Source organism: Salvelinus alpinus, chromosome 38 (genome assembly GCF_045679555.1).
Source record: "Salvelinus alpinus chromosome 38, SLU_Salpinus.1, whole genome shotgun sequence".
Taxonomy (NCBI): Eukaryota; Metazoa; Chordata; class Actinopteri; order Salmoniformes; family Salmonidae; genus Salvelinus; species Salvelinus alpinus.
The window spans coordinates 6769744-6786609 of NC_092123.1; the positions used below are offsets into that span (position 1 = coordinate 6769744).

General features: G+C 44.6%; 1 protein-coding gene across 1 annotated transcript in view; it reads right to left on the bottom strand.

Moving 5' to 3' along the window:
* Window positions 1–16866, bottom strand: part of LOC139566344 (zinc finger protein GLI2-like) — a 73287-nt gene that overhangs the window by 47710 nt on the left and 8711 nt on the right. Inside the window, exon 2 of the mRNA XM_071387461.1 lies at window positions 12752–12874. Within this exon, the coding sequence (XP_071243562.1) occupies window positions 12752–12866 (115 nt within the window). The 5' untranslated portion in view covers window positions 12867–12874. The remainder of the gene's footprint in view (window positions 1–12751; window positions 12875–16866) is intronic.

Consider the following 16866-nt stretch of genomic DNA (forward strand, 5'->3'; position numbering starts at 1 on the left):
TCAGACTCAGTTACTCTCAATCTTACCAATCTTACCAATCTTACCACTTTCTCATAATTACATAGAGTAGAGCTCAGTGATTCCAGTATAATTTGAGAGAGGAAGGGAGGAATCCCCTTGATTGTGATATGAGGGGAGAAAGCATGGGTCCTGCTGGTTAGAGAGCGAGGCTCACTAAACCCTGCTTGCTGCATCACACCAGTGTGTGTGTGTGTGTGTGTGTGTGTGTGTGTGTGTGTGTGTGTGTGTGTGTGTGTGTGTGTGTGTGTGTGTGTGTGTGTGTGTGTGTGTGTGTGTGTGTGTGTGTGTGTGTGTGTGTGTGTGTGTGTGTGTGTGTGTGTGTGTGTGTGTGTGTGTGTGTGTGCATGACTATGAGGCCACAGCCAAAGCAGAGAGAATTCTGCTGTGCAGGACTATCAGTTCTCCTCTGGTTACACCCCAGACGCTGGGTCGGCTCTGTACAACTACAACCTCCAACCACTACAAGGTAATAGAGCTGACAGGTTGTCAGATATGATTGAGTTTTGCCTTCAATGAGAAATGTGTCATTACACCCACAGCTCAGAGACGAGTTTTTCCAAAATGTGTTCCCACTGTGTTTTTAGTTGAATTCCAACCACATGGGGTAGAGATAATATTTCAATGAAAAAGCTAGCGTATCAAGTAAGTTAAATCATACAGATTTTGTTGGTTATTTTGTTAAATATCAGTATTTGATCTTGAACTCAAGCCAATGTAGAAAAGGTCCATCCATCCCTGCCTTGTTTTTACCACACTGTTCAGTGAAATCTGCAGGACTGCTAGCCAAGTCATTAGCTAGTGAAAACAGATCAATCTCTCACTATTTAGTCTCCTTTCACCTTCTGACTTTCTACATCCTCCACTTCACCGCGATCAATGGAAACCCTGTGTACGACCCAAATGGCACCCTACTATCCTATGGGCCCTGGTCAAAAGTAGTGCACTAAATAGGGAAAAGGCTGCCTTTTGGGACGCAGCCCCTCTGCCTCGGTTTGCCCTCCCTGCCACTTCACTCAAGGGCCACTGGGTATTTTGATTTTTTCCATGCCTGTTCTGTTCTCATTGGAATCTCCTTCCCCTTCCCTTCTCGTCCCAGGCCTTTTTTTAGGCAGGCAGACTGACTGATGATGGGGGATCAGGAGGAGTGGCAGTGACGGGAGGAGGAGAGGAGAGGGAGAGAGGGAGAGAGAGAACCCCCCCATTTGGGGGAAGTACAAAGGGTCTCATTGAGAGGCAGGTCTTTCGTCAACCCTGAGGGGAAGAGACGTTCATTACCGGAGGGGAATACGGTCACCTTCGTTGGGCCTAGATTTGTCAGTTCCACTGAAGGTTTGTGGGACTTCCCAGCTCTACTGGGGTCTAGCTGGAATTTTGGAGGCTGACTGACTTGAAGTTCCAAAAATTGCAAGGGTGTACTTGTTCTGTGTTTTATGGACTATAGCTCGATTGATTAACTAAACTATTTGATGATTGCTTTCACATTATCAGTGTACATTATACATGTATGTACTTACTCGAGGGGTGTGAGAGCGTTGAATTTAATGCTCAAGAAATGTCTAATAAATATGCATTTGGATTTGGTCTGGATTCACACTTCAACTAAGAGCCTTTAATTGGCGTCTTTTTAATTCTCTCTGGTTCTCTCAGAGAGAGAATAAGGCTTGCTAATAGGGGCCCGTTGACTTCACTGTGTTTATGAGGGGAAATACGGCTCATTCAGGGAGTGAAACCACCTGCACTTGTTTAATAGTCATTAATTGTTGGCCATGGGCCACTGGTGATGTGTGGACTGGTGATGTGTGGACTGTGTTATAGGTTATACAGTAAAACAAAAAAAAACAGAGGTGGAACACCTAAGGTTTATTTTAAAACCATAAATGTGCTGTAAGAACCTGGTATTTTTGTAATGATTCATAATTAGCAGACAAATACACTGCTGTGGTGTTTTATCCTCCATTTGAGCTTTGATTTGTGTATTAAACTCTTGACAGTTTTAATGAGATGTTATTGCTTAATCTCCAGCTGTTTGTCTCCGTAGTTACAAGGCAATTAGTCCGCCTCCTCTTATTCCAAATCCCTTTAAGCAGTGTGATAATAGGTCAACTTTATTGCACTACTACTAAAGCAGTTAAATATTGCAACTGAAATACAAAAGGGGACAAATTTTTACTATTTTGTATAAAAAAGGTCCCCCACATTTCTTTGCTACAATATTTATTTTCCGATGAATGGTAATGCCTCAAAATCAGATCAAAAATGAGTTTGAGGGAACTGAGGTGGCTAGGAGTTGATGATAAATGTCCCAAAAAACTCTGAGAAAAATGACCTTATATATATAATGAAATATCAAATATCCCACCTCATAGCTCATATTTTCCCTTTTGATAACATTACAAAGACAAATCGCCTCATAGAAGCTGCATTTTCCCCACTGTATGGGGGTGAATACGCATGGGAAACGCTGGTGTTACCACTAACCAGTCTTAAATCCAAACAAAAATCACATGTCATTATGATGGACAAATGAAGCAGGAGGCTTGAATAGATGTGAGAGGGTCTCATTGTTGATCCAAACGGAACCCCCTCCGACTCGCCACCCTGCTCCACACCCACCCATCCAGTCTCCTGTGTCTCTCTCTCTGCCTCTCTGCTTCAGCCCACAGATTTCTCATGTCCTGCCCCCCTCCTTTCCTTCCATTTCCCTCCTCCTACTCTCTCTTTTGTCAGATGGAGTTAGGAACGGGCCCATGCTGGGATGGGAAATATTTCCACATCAACTCTTCGGGCCTTTATTATCATTGCTTAAATGAAGTAGCATTTCTTATTTGTTCATTATACTTTTAGAAAAATAATTGGGGGGGGGGATGTAATCAACGACTTGGGTCAGGCCACAAGCTATTCAAAGTACCTAGTTATCAAGTGAATTTAAACTATTTCAGTTCCAGTTAACAAAATGTAGGGACCCCTAATTCATTACTTGCATTAATGTGATAAATATTTCTATATGTGTTTAGTCATGAAGGACTTCCTCCCCTCACTGTACTGTATAAGCCTCAATGTTTGTCGGGGGCCTGAAGGTGCGAACGTATCTACTCCACACTTAGCATTGTCAGACTGATCCCACCAGCACCACCAGGCAGAATGACGTGGGAGGACGGGAGCCTGTTTTTGGGGTTTGGCACAGCCGTGACGGCCCTCGCAGATCCAAGACGCCTGGGAGTCTCCTCTCCTCGTCTCCCCCAGCAGGGTGAGGCTTGCCTGACTGACTAACGGGGGAGGGAGGGTTCACCTGGAGCCCAGCGATAACTGGCTGCCAGCCAGACTTGGCAGGGTAATGTCTACACAACACAACACCATCGAGTGAAGAAAAACAGAGGGAGAGAGAAACACAAAAGCAATATTACACCACAACACAAATACTCTGATGGTGTCTCGCACGGCCCAGTCAGGACTCACCCAAGGCTGTCCTCTTGTCCCCTCCACTCCTCCCTCTCACTCGCTTCTTCTTCTCCTCCCCTTCACCTGTTTATCATCCCCTCATCATGCAAATGAGCACTGTGTGCAGCAGGGCGAGCACCAGCACACGACTAAAGCGCCTGAGACACAGACTCCTGCTGCAGCCACAGTGGTTTGCAATGCTCAATAATTCTTGATGTGTTCTTTTCTGGATGGTTGAGTATCACAGATCAGTACCACATGAGTACATCTGCTGTCCTGTTGCCTGGTGCTCCAGTCCTGACCCTAACAGTTAACTACTGAACAGGCGGAGAGCGAGCTCTGAGAGGCTCTGTCTGGGGAGAGGCTGAGAGAGGTGTAGCCTCAGCTTGTCTCTTCTTTGAGCAACTCACCCAGCCCACTGCAATGAAGATTCCATGTTCCAGATAAACACACAGCGTCATGGTAAAGTGAACCTCAGTTTACCGTATGAGGTTACGAGCTAAACGAACACACACACACACACACACACACACACGTGTGGTGTTTTAATTCTGCAGAGGGCAGATGTGTCTAAGCTGAGGTCCGTTATGAGCATTTTAGTCAGTCTGGTTTGAGCCAAGATGACCCGTCCGCCCCTCGCTAGGGTCCCACGCCCTGACCTGTTTACACAAGGAGTGCACCATGCTAGCTGCCCTTGTTCAGTCTGTCTGTCTGTGTGTGTGTGTGTGTGTGTGTGTGTGTGTGTGTGTGTGTGTGTGTGTGTGTGTGTGTGTGTGTGTGTGTGTGTGTGTGTGTGTGTGTGTGTGTGTGTGTGTGTGTGTGTGTGTGTGTGTGTGTGTGTGTGTGTGTGTGTGTGTGTGTGTGTGTGTGTGTGTGTGTGTGTGTGTGTGTGTGTGTGTGTGTGTGTGTGTGTGTGTGTGTGTGTGTGTGTGTGTGCACCGTCTCCCTTCCCCTGTATCTGTTTATTATGGTTTGGGTAATCCACAGGCCCTGTGGCTACGCTGTCAGACAGTGAGCTAACAGTGGCAGTCGGGCTGGGCTAGATCCCTGACTCAGAGCAGTGGGCTAGAGATCACTGGGGCGCTGGTAGTGGCAGCAGATTCCCATGTTCTGGACTGCAGACCCCACTCCTCTCTGTCTGAGAAGGGTAGCTCACTGGGCCTGTACTGCAGCCTACAAGGGCAATATGGTGACCTGAAGAGGACAATAGAAGGCAACCAACCTGCCCCAAAACTCAGACATGGACACAAACCTCTTCAGAGGCGACGAGGAGTAATTTGAACTTATAAGAACACAACACAACACACGACAGGGAAAGCAGTGCTAAATCAGAACCTGCTGGGAATGGTATGCCGCTTCTTGAAGAAGAAGATGAAGGGAAAAAAGAAGTGGGGGGGTTAGACTCTTAATCCCCTGAAGCATCCAAATATCGCTCTCTAAACCTCTCTAAACCTCTCTCAACCTCTCCAAACCTCTCTTCCAACACTTGTAAACCTCCAGGAATGTAGCATGTTGTTTTTGGGTCTCAGTGCATGCCAACTCAGTTTAATGGATTTGAGAGATTTATGTTTCTAGACGTTGTTGCCCAAAGCTCACTATTACATTAGACTTTGAACTTGGAATAGAAGTACACCAATGGGACAAGTATTGTTTGATACCCATGATTACAGGGATTGTTTAGAAGGTCTAGAAATCTGCTCTTGATTCACAGTGATGAACCGGAAAACCAAGCCTTCAGCTAACAATACCTAGATGTATAGTTTACTATAGTCACCTCGCTATAGGGATATTTTAATAACAGGTCCCACCTTTTGAAATAATTCACAGTCTTAGACATTCAAGAGAGAGAGAGAGAGAGAGAGAGAGAGAGAGAGAGAGAGAGAGAGAGAGAGAGAGAGAGAGAGAGAGAGAGAGAGAGAGAGAGAGAGAGAGAGAGAGAGAGAGAGAGAGAGAGAGAGAGAGAGAGAGAGAGAGAGAGAGAGAGAGAGAGAGAGAGAGAGAGAGAGAGAGAGAGAGAGAGAGAGAGAGAGAGAGAGAGAGAGAGAGAGAGAGAGAGAGAGAGAGAGAGAGAGAGAGAGAGAGAGAGAGAGAGAGAGAGAGAGAGAGAGAGAGAGAGAGAGAGAGAGAGAGAGAGAGAGAGAGAGATTTTAAGTATATATTTATCTGGGCAATCAATTGCCCTGCCTATAAATGGACAAAGAAAATTAGTCTACCTAATCTTAATGGCTACATCGAAGCTAGCCAGTCCCCCAAGTACAAGTTCAGATAAAAGGGAGAAGGAAGAGGGCATCTTGGAAAGCCATCTAGCTAAATGTTTACAAAAAAGCCACAGAAATGTATTTGTGCGGAAAGAAATCCCATTACCAAGCCGATTATTCTGTCCTCAGAACAACAGAGTGTTTCCATGTGGAAAGACTTGTACGCTCTATTGAAAGACTACAGCCACTACTACCTGAAAGCACAGCAGCTACAAATGACCTAACTGTAACGAGAGGAAATCCAGTTAAAAATGTGCAACTGTAATTCATTCCACTGACTTCTTCATCAATACATGCTCATATTAGACACTACTGATACAGTATGCCTTTATGGTTCTTTATTCTCTCTCAAATGCACAGTATATGTTACTGTTTACTGTTAATTGCATTTTATATCCAACTTTTTGGGATACAAAAATGCCACAAGGCTGTTCAGAATGAGCGATCCCAGTCTGTCTGAGTTGTAAGTAAACCTTAGTTCCCAGTGTCAGCGGGCTCGTTTCTCCTCTCGCTTCTCCCAAGCCCTGTGAACCCTCCCTGAGAAGGCCTCATTTAGACAGAGAGAGAGAGAAAGAAAAAAGAAAAGAAAATTCCCTTCTCAGGAAGATTAGTGGCCGTCCTTTTGGACTAGTCGGAAGAGGTGGACTAGGGGATGCAGAGGCTTTTTCTGGCGCATTTTTCTCTGCCAGCGGCCTGACCCCCGAGTGCTCCCTGCCTGTCCCCCAGTAGCTCATGTGCTGCTGCTGCAGAGGGGGCCAGTGGTGGGGGCCGGGGGCTGGGGCCCGTACATCCTCGATCCAGCCTCAGCCCCCATCAATTATTCCCTGCTGTAGCCTGGCAGCCCCCGGCCCTAGAACCAGACATCAAGGAGGTGATAAAGAAAGTGTCCTTATCGCTAACACACCTCTCTTTAAAACACTATTTACACAGCCCAGACCCATCCTCCATCTCCATCCATCTAGCGGAGGACCCAATGACCAGGGTCTGGGATTCCATTCCTCCCATCCAATCAAAATAATGTTACTGTAGCTCTAACCACCTTCATACTGGCTAAGGCATGAGAGGACCTAAGCACTTTAACAGCCAGCAATGTTTAGCCCGGTAAAGATAGCTACGACAGTGCCGTCCGTCATTGATCATTACCTCTGTTTATTACCTCAAGAATAAGATAGGCATAAGGCATCGTCTGTAAGAGGAAACAGGCTCAGAGGAAAATATATCTCATTGTTTTGTCCCTGGTCTCTCCTCTCCCTCTTCGCTCCTCTCCCTCTCTGCTTCTCTCCTCTGGCGCAGTGGGACTCTCTGAGCCTGTTTAGGCTTGGCCTGTGGGGGCTGTGGGACTCTGTTTAGGCATGGCCCCGGGTCCAGGGGGCCAGACTGGGAGGTGCTAAGTACTTGGCATCCTCCCTACGGGCGGCCCGACTCAGCAGAAAGAGCCAGAGCATTGCAGGGGAGAACCAGGGGGCCCAGAGGTGCTCACCGCGCCACATCAATCACACTCTCCAATGACAAACTCACTCTCAACAAGATATACACTACCGTTCAAAAAGGTTAGGGTTTGTCCATTAAAATAACATCAAATTGATCAGCAATACAGTGTAGACTGGCTGCTTCATGAAATAGTACCCGCAAAACACCAATCTCAACATCAACAGTGTAGAGGCGACTCCGGGATGCTGGCCTTCTAGGCAGAGTTGCAAAGAAAAAGCCATATCTCAGACTGGCCAATACAAAGAAAAGATTAAGATGGGCAAAAGAACACAGACACTGGACAGAGGAACTCTGCCTAGAAGGCCAGCATCCCGGAGACTGGTGTGTTGCGGGTACTATTTAATGAAGCTGCCAGTTGAGGACTTGTGAGGCGTCTGTTTCTCAAACTAGACACTCTAATGTACTTGTCCTCTTGCTAAGTTGTGCACCGGGGCCTCCCACTTCTCTTTCTATTCTGGTTAGAGCCAGTTTGCGCTGTTCTGTGAAGGGAGTAGTACACAGCGTTGTACGAGATCTTCAGTTTCTTGGCAATTTCTCGCATGGAATAGCCTTCATTTCTCAGAACAAGAATAGACTGACGAGTTTCAGAAGAAATTTGTTTCTGGCCATTTTGAGCCTATAATCGAACCCACAAATGCTGATGCTCCAGATACTCAACTAGTTTAAAGAAGGCCAGTTTTATTGCTTCTTTAATCATCCATCACAACAGTTTTCAGCTGTGCTAACATAATTGCAAAATGGTTTTCTAATGATAAACTTGGATTAGCTAACACAACGTGCCATTGGAACATAGGAGTGATGGTTGCTGATAATGGGTCTCTGTACGCCTATGTAGATATTCCATAAAAAAATCTGCCGTTTTCAGCTACAATAGTAATTTACAACATTAACAATGTCTACACTGTATTTCTGATCAATTTGATGTTATTTTAATGGACAAAAAAAAATAGTTTTTTTTTTACCCCAAACTTTTTAACGGTAGTGTGTGTCACCAGCCCACCAAAGCCAGTGAATCAAATCATTACCAGCAGAATAGCACCAGGCTCCCATGGCCTAGGTTAGAAAACATGGATAGACAGGTGAGAAAGGAATTCAAATAGCTTAATCCTTTGAAAACAAAACTTGCCCTTTTCCGGTGTCTCAACCCCTGTTACAGACCTTCCAATATTTCACCCACTTTTTTTTTATTCAAAGAACAAAATAATATTCACCAGCACATATCAATAAGGGTTGAATAACATTATAAGGCAAATATTCACCTCTTCCGAAAATCTGAGTACAATTTCGACAATGTATGATGTCTATAAATGCCTTCCAAATGATGAAACGGATTTGAAATCATAAAAGTTATGCATGAAACCCCATAAACCTATACACCCGGTCTACCCGGGCCGGCAGCCTTTATAACCGCTAACCAGACAGATGCGGACTGTCACAGGAAATACAGGAGCTCATTTCAATTCATTAAAGGGAACCAGAACCCTGTCCAGGCCCAGCAGTTACCAATGAACACACACATACAGACACACACACAGAAAGTGAGGCCAGCCATGCTTCAATAAGCAACGTGGGCTGCAGTCCGGAAGTCACAGGCCAGACTTTTTATAGGTCCAGTTAACATCACCTTCCTGGTCCTTCCACCAATATAAATGACAGACTGAGGACAGGAGCAGCAACTAAAGCTCTATCCACCCACATACACATACACATACACACACACACACACACACGCACACACACACACACACACACACACACACACACACACACACACACACACACACACACACACACACACACACACACACACACACACACACACACACACACACACACACACACACACACACACACACACACACACACACACACACACACACAGACACACACACAGGAATATCATCAACAGGACCAGACAGGCTGGTCGGTCGGTGCACCTGGGCCCCCATTTTAAACAAAGTGACTCCTACTTGAGTCCAATGTATGCACGCGTCGACTCCACCCCCCATTTCCATAGACCTCTGGGATAGGAGACCAGACCTGGGCTGCCTGCATGTTCACATCAAATAAATGACCGCTCCATGATAAATGGTTCTATTAGCAATCCAGATTGTTAAACTCTGATATAAAAGATGGGAGCGGCCCATTCATTTCACCCCCACCCTTCCGGTCTACACACATAGAGCGCTTGTTTTTTTATGTGTAAATAACATATTAAAACTCTGCATTAGCCCTGTCCTCTGATAGAGAAGATATTGTTGTGAATAAATAACACAGACAGGAGAATAAAACGGGGGGGGTTTCTATAATGGAGCTGGTCGGCCATGTCTGGTCCTCTGAGGTGGGCACGACTTAGCTGACAAGAATCCACCAGCCCATAGTAAACTACACACTGACAATAAAGCTACAGCGCCGGAACAGAGGCAGTATATTAGAATTGTCTACTTTTTATTCCAAAGCAGGAGGCGGTTCTGCTTGGGAATGTGCTTTTAAGTTCAAGGACTTTGTCTCTTTTGGCTGTGCTCCTACTGCATATTCACTTATCTGTGTCTGGCAAACAGGAATAATAATGCATATTATTGAGATAAGTAATTGCCCTGTCTTGGTGTGCTGGCAGATTTTAGACCTATAAAGCTATCACTCTATAAGCTGCTTCTACCCAGACCTGATTCTATTGGACTGAGGGTGTGAGTGTGTGGTGTTATTAAGATTAAAATATGGATGGTCACACTATTCTAATAGTGATAGGGGAAAGGAGTTAATGGAAGAGAGAGGCCGACGGATGCAAGTTTAAAACAGCAGCCCCACTTTAGATCTGCAGCCGGGGGGGGGGGGGGGGGACAGAGCAACACAAGCCTGGAACACAGCACTTGTTCTGGGCCAAGCGGACCAGGCAGAGATCCAGCAGAACCAGAGCCATTGTAGACCAGGGGAAAGCATAGTTATAGCAGGGCAGGGAGGAGACAGAGGATGGGGTGGCACAGGGGGCCTGCCTTGTTACCCTGCGCCTGGTAATCAAGATTCTCTCTCCAGGCCCCTTTGAAAATTTAAATCAACCTACTTTAAAGAGCCTCTCTACGGGGCTGAGGGGGCTTATCCACAGAAGACGATTGGCCCAAACAGAAGGGCCTCTCTATCGCTCGCTGCGGCCGAGAGTATTTCAACATATGACCTCAGCGTGTGTGAATTGGCTCCATTGAGGAAGGCATACTGAGATTAAATTAGAGAGGGTGATCACATTAACAGATTAGGATTTTAGGTTCGTAGGCAGTCAAATGTTTTCTTAATTGCCAGAAGGCTCCGGTCTGGAAACATATTCCTTCACGACAAAAGAACCATTGTTCAGACATTCCAAGCACCATATTAGAAATGCTTATTCATGGCAATTCATATGATTTAAGTAATCGTAGAGTGATAAAAAATGAATGGGTTAGATGGAAATAAAATGGTAGGTCAATGTAATTGAGTTAACGATATTGATGTCGACATGAAACAAGTTATTGAGAACAAAGTCCCACTTGATTCATGTCCCATTTATAGTGTATGTAAAATACGTCCTAGATTGATTTAGCCTAATAAACAATTCGTCTTTCATTTCTTTATCATGGCAGGCCACCAAGCCCTTCATTAAAGAATGAAAATGTCACTAAATTACAAGAAGTAGTATTACCATTTCAAAGGTAGCCGTCAATCTGCATCTCTGTCAATCTCTGAAGGAAGGGCCATCTCGCCCACTGAGCTCTGCTCTACCAGCCATTTTTAGTAATTCATCACTGTGATACTCTGGAGGTAAGAACAAGGTCTTTCAACCTCATTATACAGGCATTCACTGACATCTTTAAAACATGCATTCTCTATCTGTCTGTTTCTCCTCATCGTGGTGGACACTAGTCTTGAATGTCATTTCAAAGACAAACTATCCTCGTGTCATCGTACATGTGTATTAATTGAAGTTATCAGTGACATCTTGAAATTGGTCTAATTAACTAATTAGCTTTGGCCCTTCTGATAGGTTAAGGAATTAGGATTCACTCTGAATTAAATTAGGAGAAAAACTGCTGGATTCTGTTGCAGGAATTCCTAGTAGACATTTAAGACATCACAGAATCGCCCCTATAGACGCCTACTATTTTTCTCTTTGTCAACTCAAATTGTCTTTCCTTATTCTTACAGAAAATCATTAAATTATTGTTGGACTAACGGGCCGTGCGCTGCAAACTCCACAAGGTTATGAAAACAAACTTGAGGTCTATAGAATTTTTTTTTTTTTAAATGGGCATGATGTCAATCGTTAGGGACAGAAAATTTATGGCCTATTTTTTATCTTTGTTCTTCCTTAAACAATTAATGGATATTTCTTTATCGTGGCAGGCCACCAAGCCCTTCATTAAAGAGTAAAAATGTCACTAAATCACAAGAAGTCGTATTACCATTTCAAAGGTAGCCGTCAATCTGCATCTCTGTCAATCTCTGAAGGAAGGGCCATCTCGTCCACTGCAACGCTACTCTACCAGACATTTTTAGTAATTCATCAGTGTGATACTCTGGAGGTAAGAACAAGGTCTTTCAACCTCATTATACAGGCCTTTCATCACACATTCACTGACATCTTTAAAACATGCATTCTCTCTCTGTCTCTCCCGACCGCCCTATGAAAGAGGCATACTGCTACTTTTCATTAATTTCAACAAACACAGCCATTTTACCTTTCGAAGGCCAGCCCCATGTAGTTATACGAACCATTAATCAGAGATTATGCCCCAAAATCGAGCAACGTCGCTGTCTTTAGTCTTTATGAACTTCTCCCTGTGACAGACACACACGCACCCACTCACAACACGCACACACACACACACACACACACACACACACACACACACACACACACACACACACACACACACACACACACACACACACACACACACACACACACCGCGCACACACACACACACACACACACACACACACACACACACACACACACACACACACACACACACACACACACACACACACACACACACACACACACAACCACCCCCACCCCACACACACACACAACCACCCCCACCCCACACACACACTGCTATGCTACAGTACCTGTTCAGTATTAATGATGCTCTTTAACAGGGCCCAGCGTTACATTACTGATTCCTATCAGCTCTACTGTAAGTCACCTCTGACTGCTCCAGGTGCTACAGGAAGAGCCTTATCAGGGACGATTAGAGCCCAGAGCAACTTCTCCCAAGACAGCATTTTATCTTTGATATGTATATTTCATGTGCATGTTCTCTCTCAAACCTCCTCCTTCCCCCGGCCCTATCAGTCTCTGTAAGACCTTGGCTTGTGTGACAGTCTTACAGTATGTAGGGAGTACGGGACGCAGGGCCCCTTTTCCTTACAGTAAAACCTGTGTCAGCAGGAGAAACCAACCTGGAGTGGAGGTGCACAAAAGAATAGAGACGGACCATTATCCTTCCAGTGAAACTAAAACCGTATGTATTTCTTCTTTAAAGTCATTGAAGAAAAGTGTACAGTACCTCTGGTGACAGCTGAAGGGGAGAGTTTCTTCGGGAGGTCAGTGAAGCCGTTTCCATCCAGACCAGAGCCTTTCTTCTCTGTGGTCGTCGGGGCAGAGGTCTCCATTCTGGACATCAGAAGCTCTGAAGGAAACGACATGAGGTGGCATCGTCATTATCATTTCATTACGTGACATGTACACAGTAGGCCAATGATATGTATACAGTAGGCCAATGATATGTATACAGTAGGCCACATTATACAGTAGGCCGCATCCTCTGAAGAGATCCAATGTGTTTTCTCAACACGTTTGAAGATACGGGTGTATTATTCTCAGCAAGCGAAGCTGAACAATCAGTTCAAATAGTGCTGATAAAAAGATCAACAGTTAAATAAGCTTTGATGGCAGCCAGGCTAGGTTACGCTAAACCCCCGTTGGAGACAGCAAACCGTAGCATGAGTCACTGGGGTCCTGGAAGAAAGCAGTAACTTAAATGAGATTTCTTTCAGGACAAAACCACTACATGTTTGCACTGCAACCAAAGATAAGCGGCTAGGTTCAACAAAGATAAACAAGCTGCGAGCTGCCCGCCAAGTCATTCTTCGTTTAGATGGCTGTTTGAGCACGTTGGTGGCTGTTTGAGAGACAGTCAGATTCACACACTGCAGGCTGGGCTCAGTTCAGTTGATATTATAGTTTGCTACACGTGCTTTATACAATATAGGGGAGGTTTTTCCTTGAACCTGTTATAAAGCCCAGGCTTAGTGTATCTATCTATCTCCCCTATATTGTGTAAAGCAGGTGTAGCAAACTATAATATCAACTGGCAGTCATCAACGTCCTCAAACAGCCATCTAAACAATTTTTCCTTCAAGGTGTTGTAAAGTCTCGGCTTAGTGTATCTAGATCATAATGGGTGTCTTATTAATAAGACTAGCCTCCAGCCCAGACTACGTGTAAGTGGGGTATGCGGCGGGTATGCGTGGGGTGTATGTGGAGATGGGGGAGGAGGAGCGGTAAACTCTCCCTCCCCTGAAGAGCTGCGACACATGGTCGTAACTGGCCGGACGGACGGGAGACGGGAGACAGAAGAGCCAGGGCTATGGGACACTACAGGTGTCAGACACCACACTAACAGATGGAAACCAACTTAAACAAATGACCAGGGGTACGCTTGATTTCTCCTGTTGGTCACCAGGGCTCTCTCCACTCCACTCTACTCTAATCTACTCTACTTCTCTGGTCTTGTCTTCTCTTCTCTTGTCTTGTCTTGTCTTTTCTTGTCTGCTCTCCTGTCCTCTCCACTCTCTTGTTCCATGACACTGATGAGGAGGGCATGTCAATAAGATCCACTGATAGTTAAAAGGCTTTCAACACTCCGTGAGACTAATCCCAACCTCACCTAAATGTGTGAATGGCACATATTATTACTAGGGTGTAATGAATGACCAGAAGGGGGATTGAGCAGCTAAAAACTCTAGCCTGGCTGATGTTTACTAATGAAAACCAAAATACACCAAAGGACTGGCTGACTGGGGCATGAATGAATGACACTACACTACTGTCTCATGTGCCACATTTACCACCCTCCCCACAAAGCAGCGTCAGTGGAGAAAAAGGGCCCCTGGTCCCCCACACCTGCTAGGCTGTCTCAAAGAGACACCACAGCAGTAAAGACAGTAGACAAAGCTGTCCATCAGGCCTTTACATCCTGCCAACCCTCCCAGCTTGTTCAAGGGGCAGTAAACTGTGTTTTAACAATGTAGACCTACAAATTCACTGTCTGTCCAGCGTGTTTAACTGTTTCACTCTGTTCACTGTTTGTGACTCAGTCTGTGAAAACTAAATGGGTTCTCAAGAATGGCACAAGAAGTTCAGTTCATGTCAAGTGTGTGTGTGTGAGTGTGAGTGTGAGTGTGAGTGTGAGTGTGTGTGTGTGTGTGTGTGTGTGTGTGTGTGTGTGTGTGTGTGTGTGTGTGTGTGTGTGTGTGTGTGTGTGTGTGTGTGTGTGTGCGTGCGTGCGTGCGTGCGTGCGTGCGTGCGTGCGTGCGTGGGCGTGCGTGGGCGTGCGTGTTCCTGAGAGTGTTATTTTGTGTGTGCCTTTTTGTCAAGATATGAATGTCGTATCTCTGAGAGTCATGGCTAAATCTATTGATGGTAGAAACAATAAACCATACCTTTATTAAAGTTGAAAAGCTAAATAAATAAACGTGAGAGAATAGACTAGTATTATTTTAGTAGCTAGGAGATGGTTAATTACCATGATAATAAACCCAGCAGTAGATTTAGATATGCAGCTGAGAGAAATAATGAACTTCTACCTCCTATTGTTAACCGTCATTACCTTTAAACACGACACACAATGATCCATTTAACCGTGAAAACGAACAATGCAAAGCCTTACAAAAAAGGTTATTTATGACAAAAGAACAACAACTCCTCAAACTACTTTCTCATTCGGCCTCTGTCTTTGTGTTGAAACCAATGTCTGTTTGTTTTAGCACCTCGGTCTTTAACTGAAGTTCCCTCCAATACGGTTCAGCTCTCCTTTCCTTTCAGGAGCTCTGAGAGAAGAAGAAGCTCAAGCCTCTTCCTGGCTTTTTGTTTTGTTTTAGGTATTGCAATTTTGTACCGGGTCTATCCCATGTGTCTCTAAACCACACCCTACTAGAGCTACAAAGGGTAAAGATTTAATGCGCTGTATTCTGTTCCTACTCTTCAACTATTGTATATTTAACATGGCCTCGGTACTTATGAGTCATTGTAGTTTCAGGTCATTCAAGCGTAATAATCAGGAAACTGTCTGAATAAGATGGGAATGGAAAGATGTTCCTCATCCCTATGAGAGTGAGAAGTTATTGAGTACAGTTATCCAGTTAACCCACTGTCCAGTCCACTTCCTGTGTGCAAACACAAGTAGACAAAACACAGCTTAAACATGCAAGGCCAGCTTTAACCACTCATAGCTAAACCAAAGGAGACTTTCCTCTTGTTGATCTAATCCTCTTTTCACTAACAACCTCTTAATTCCAAGAGCAGAAATTAACTAAGCGTTAGTCATGATCGTTAGACCGTTAGACATAGTTGTATGAAAAAGAATCTTGGACAAAAAGTATTGTATCGTATGGTTAATTATGAGCAACAAAAATATCTGGGTGTAGTTCTGAGTTACTCTGACATGCATGTATTATTCTTGTAAGAAATGTCCTAGGATTCAAAATGGCCTGCCGTGAGAGAGAAGGGTATTCCCAGTGTCTGGAAAAATGTATGTCTCGGCATTCCAGGTGCTGGTCTCCTGCTTTACCGGAGCAGAGTGCAGTTTGGCACATCACAGAGTATTACTTATAGCTTCCCACAAACCATCACCATGCTCAGTTATTACACCGCGAGCTGTCAGCCAAACAAATGACTGTGACTGAACACTGAAAGGTCACAGTAGTGCAGTAAAATCACAGAGCAGAGTCAGGCCCACTACCAAGCCTCTCTCTGAAGGGACTGAGGCACGGGAGTCGGGCACTTTCTGGAATTTATGGTTACGTGTACCCTCTTCTGAAAAATTGTAGTCTCGTAAAAGCAGCCCACATACTGCTTATGACTATAAGCACAAGTGGGAGATCACTTGTGGCGGCGTTTGAATACGAAGAATCTTTATTATTTGGAGTACTGTATGTTTGCAACACAGACTATATGCAGAAAATGTTCAAGTTAAACAAGGTTGTTGTGCCTAACAATTTGAATAGGTGAATCATTTCCCTCTCAAAAGGCCCACCAAGGGTCTTCTGAGAACACACTCTGAGGAGTGTTTTAGTCACCGGATGAGTCTCTAGCCTAGAAACGTTTTATTACAACAAGGGCTATCACAGACACAAGAGCAGTGGCGTGTATTCATGGATGCCAAGGGAAGCCAGGCATCGCTAAAACATTTACCATGAAAACATTTGAAAAAAACATGAAATAATGTATCTTTCGTCTCTCTGTGTTTCATAATATTCCTTCAATTTGCAAGAGGTTGAATGTATCTCACCGGAGAAAGCATCCGGGTGAGAGAAACAGCTCCCCTCTGTCTCTGTATGTGTAGCCCATCTATATGATGCTGCCTGGTCAAAAAGAGTATGACATTTTTGCTGCCCATAG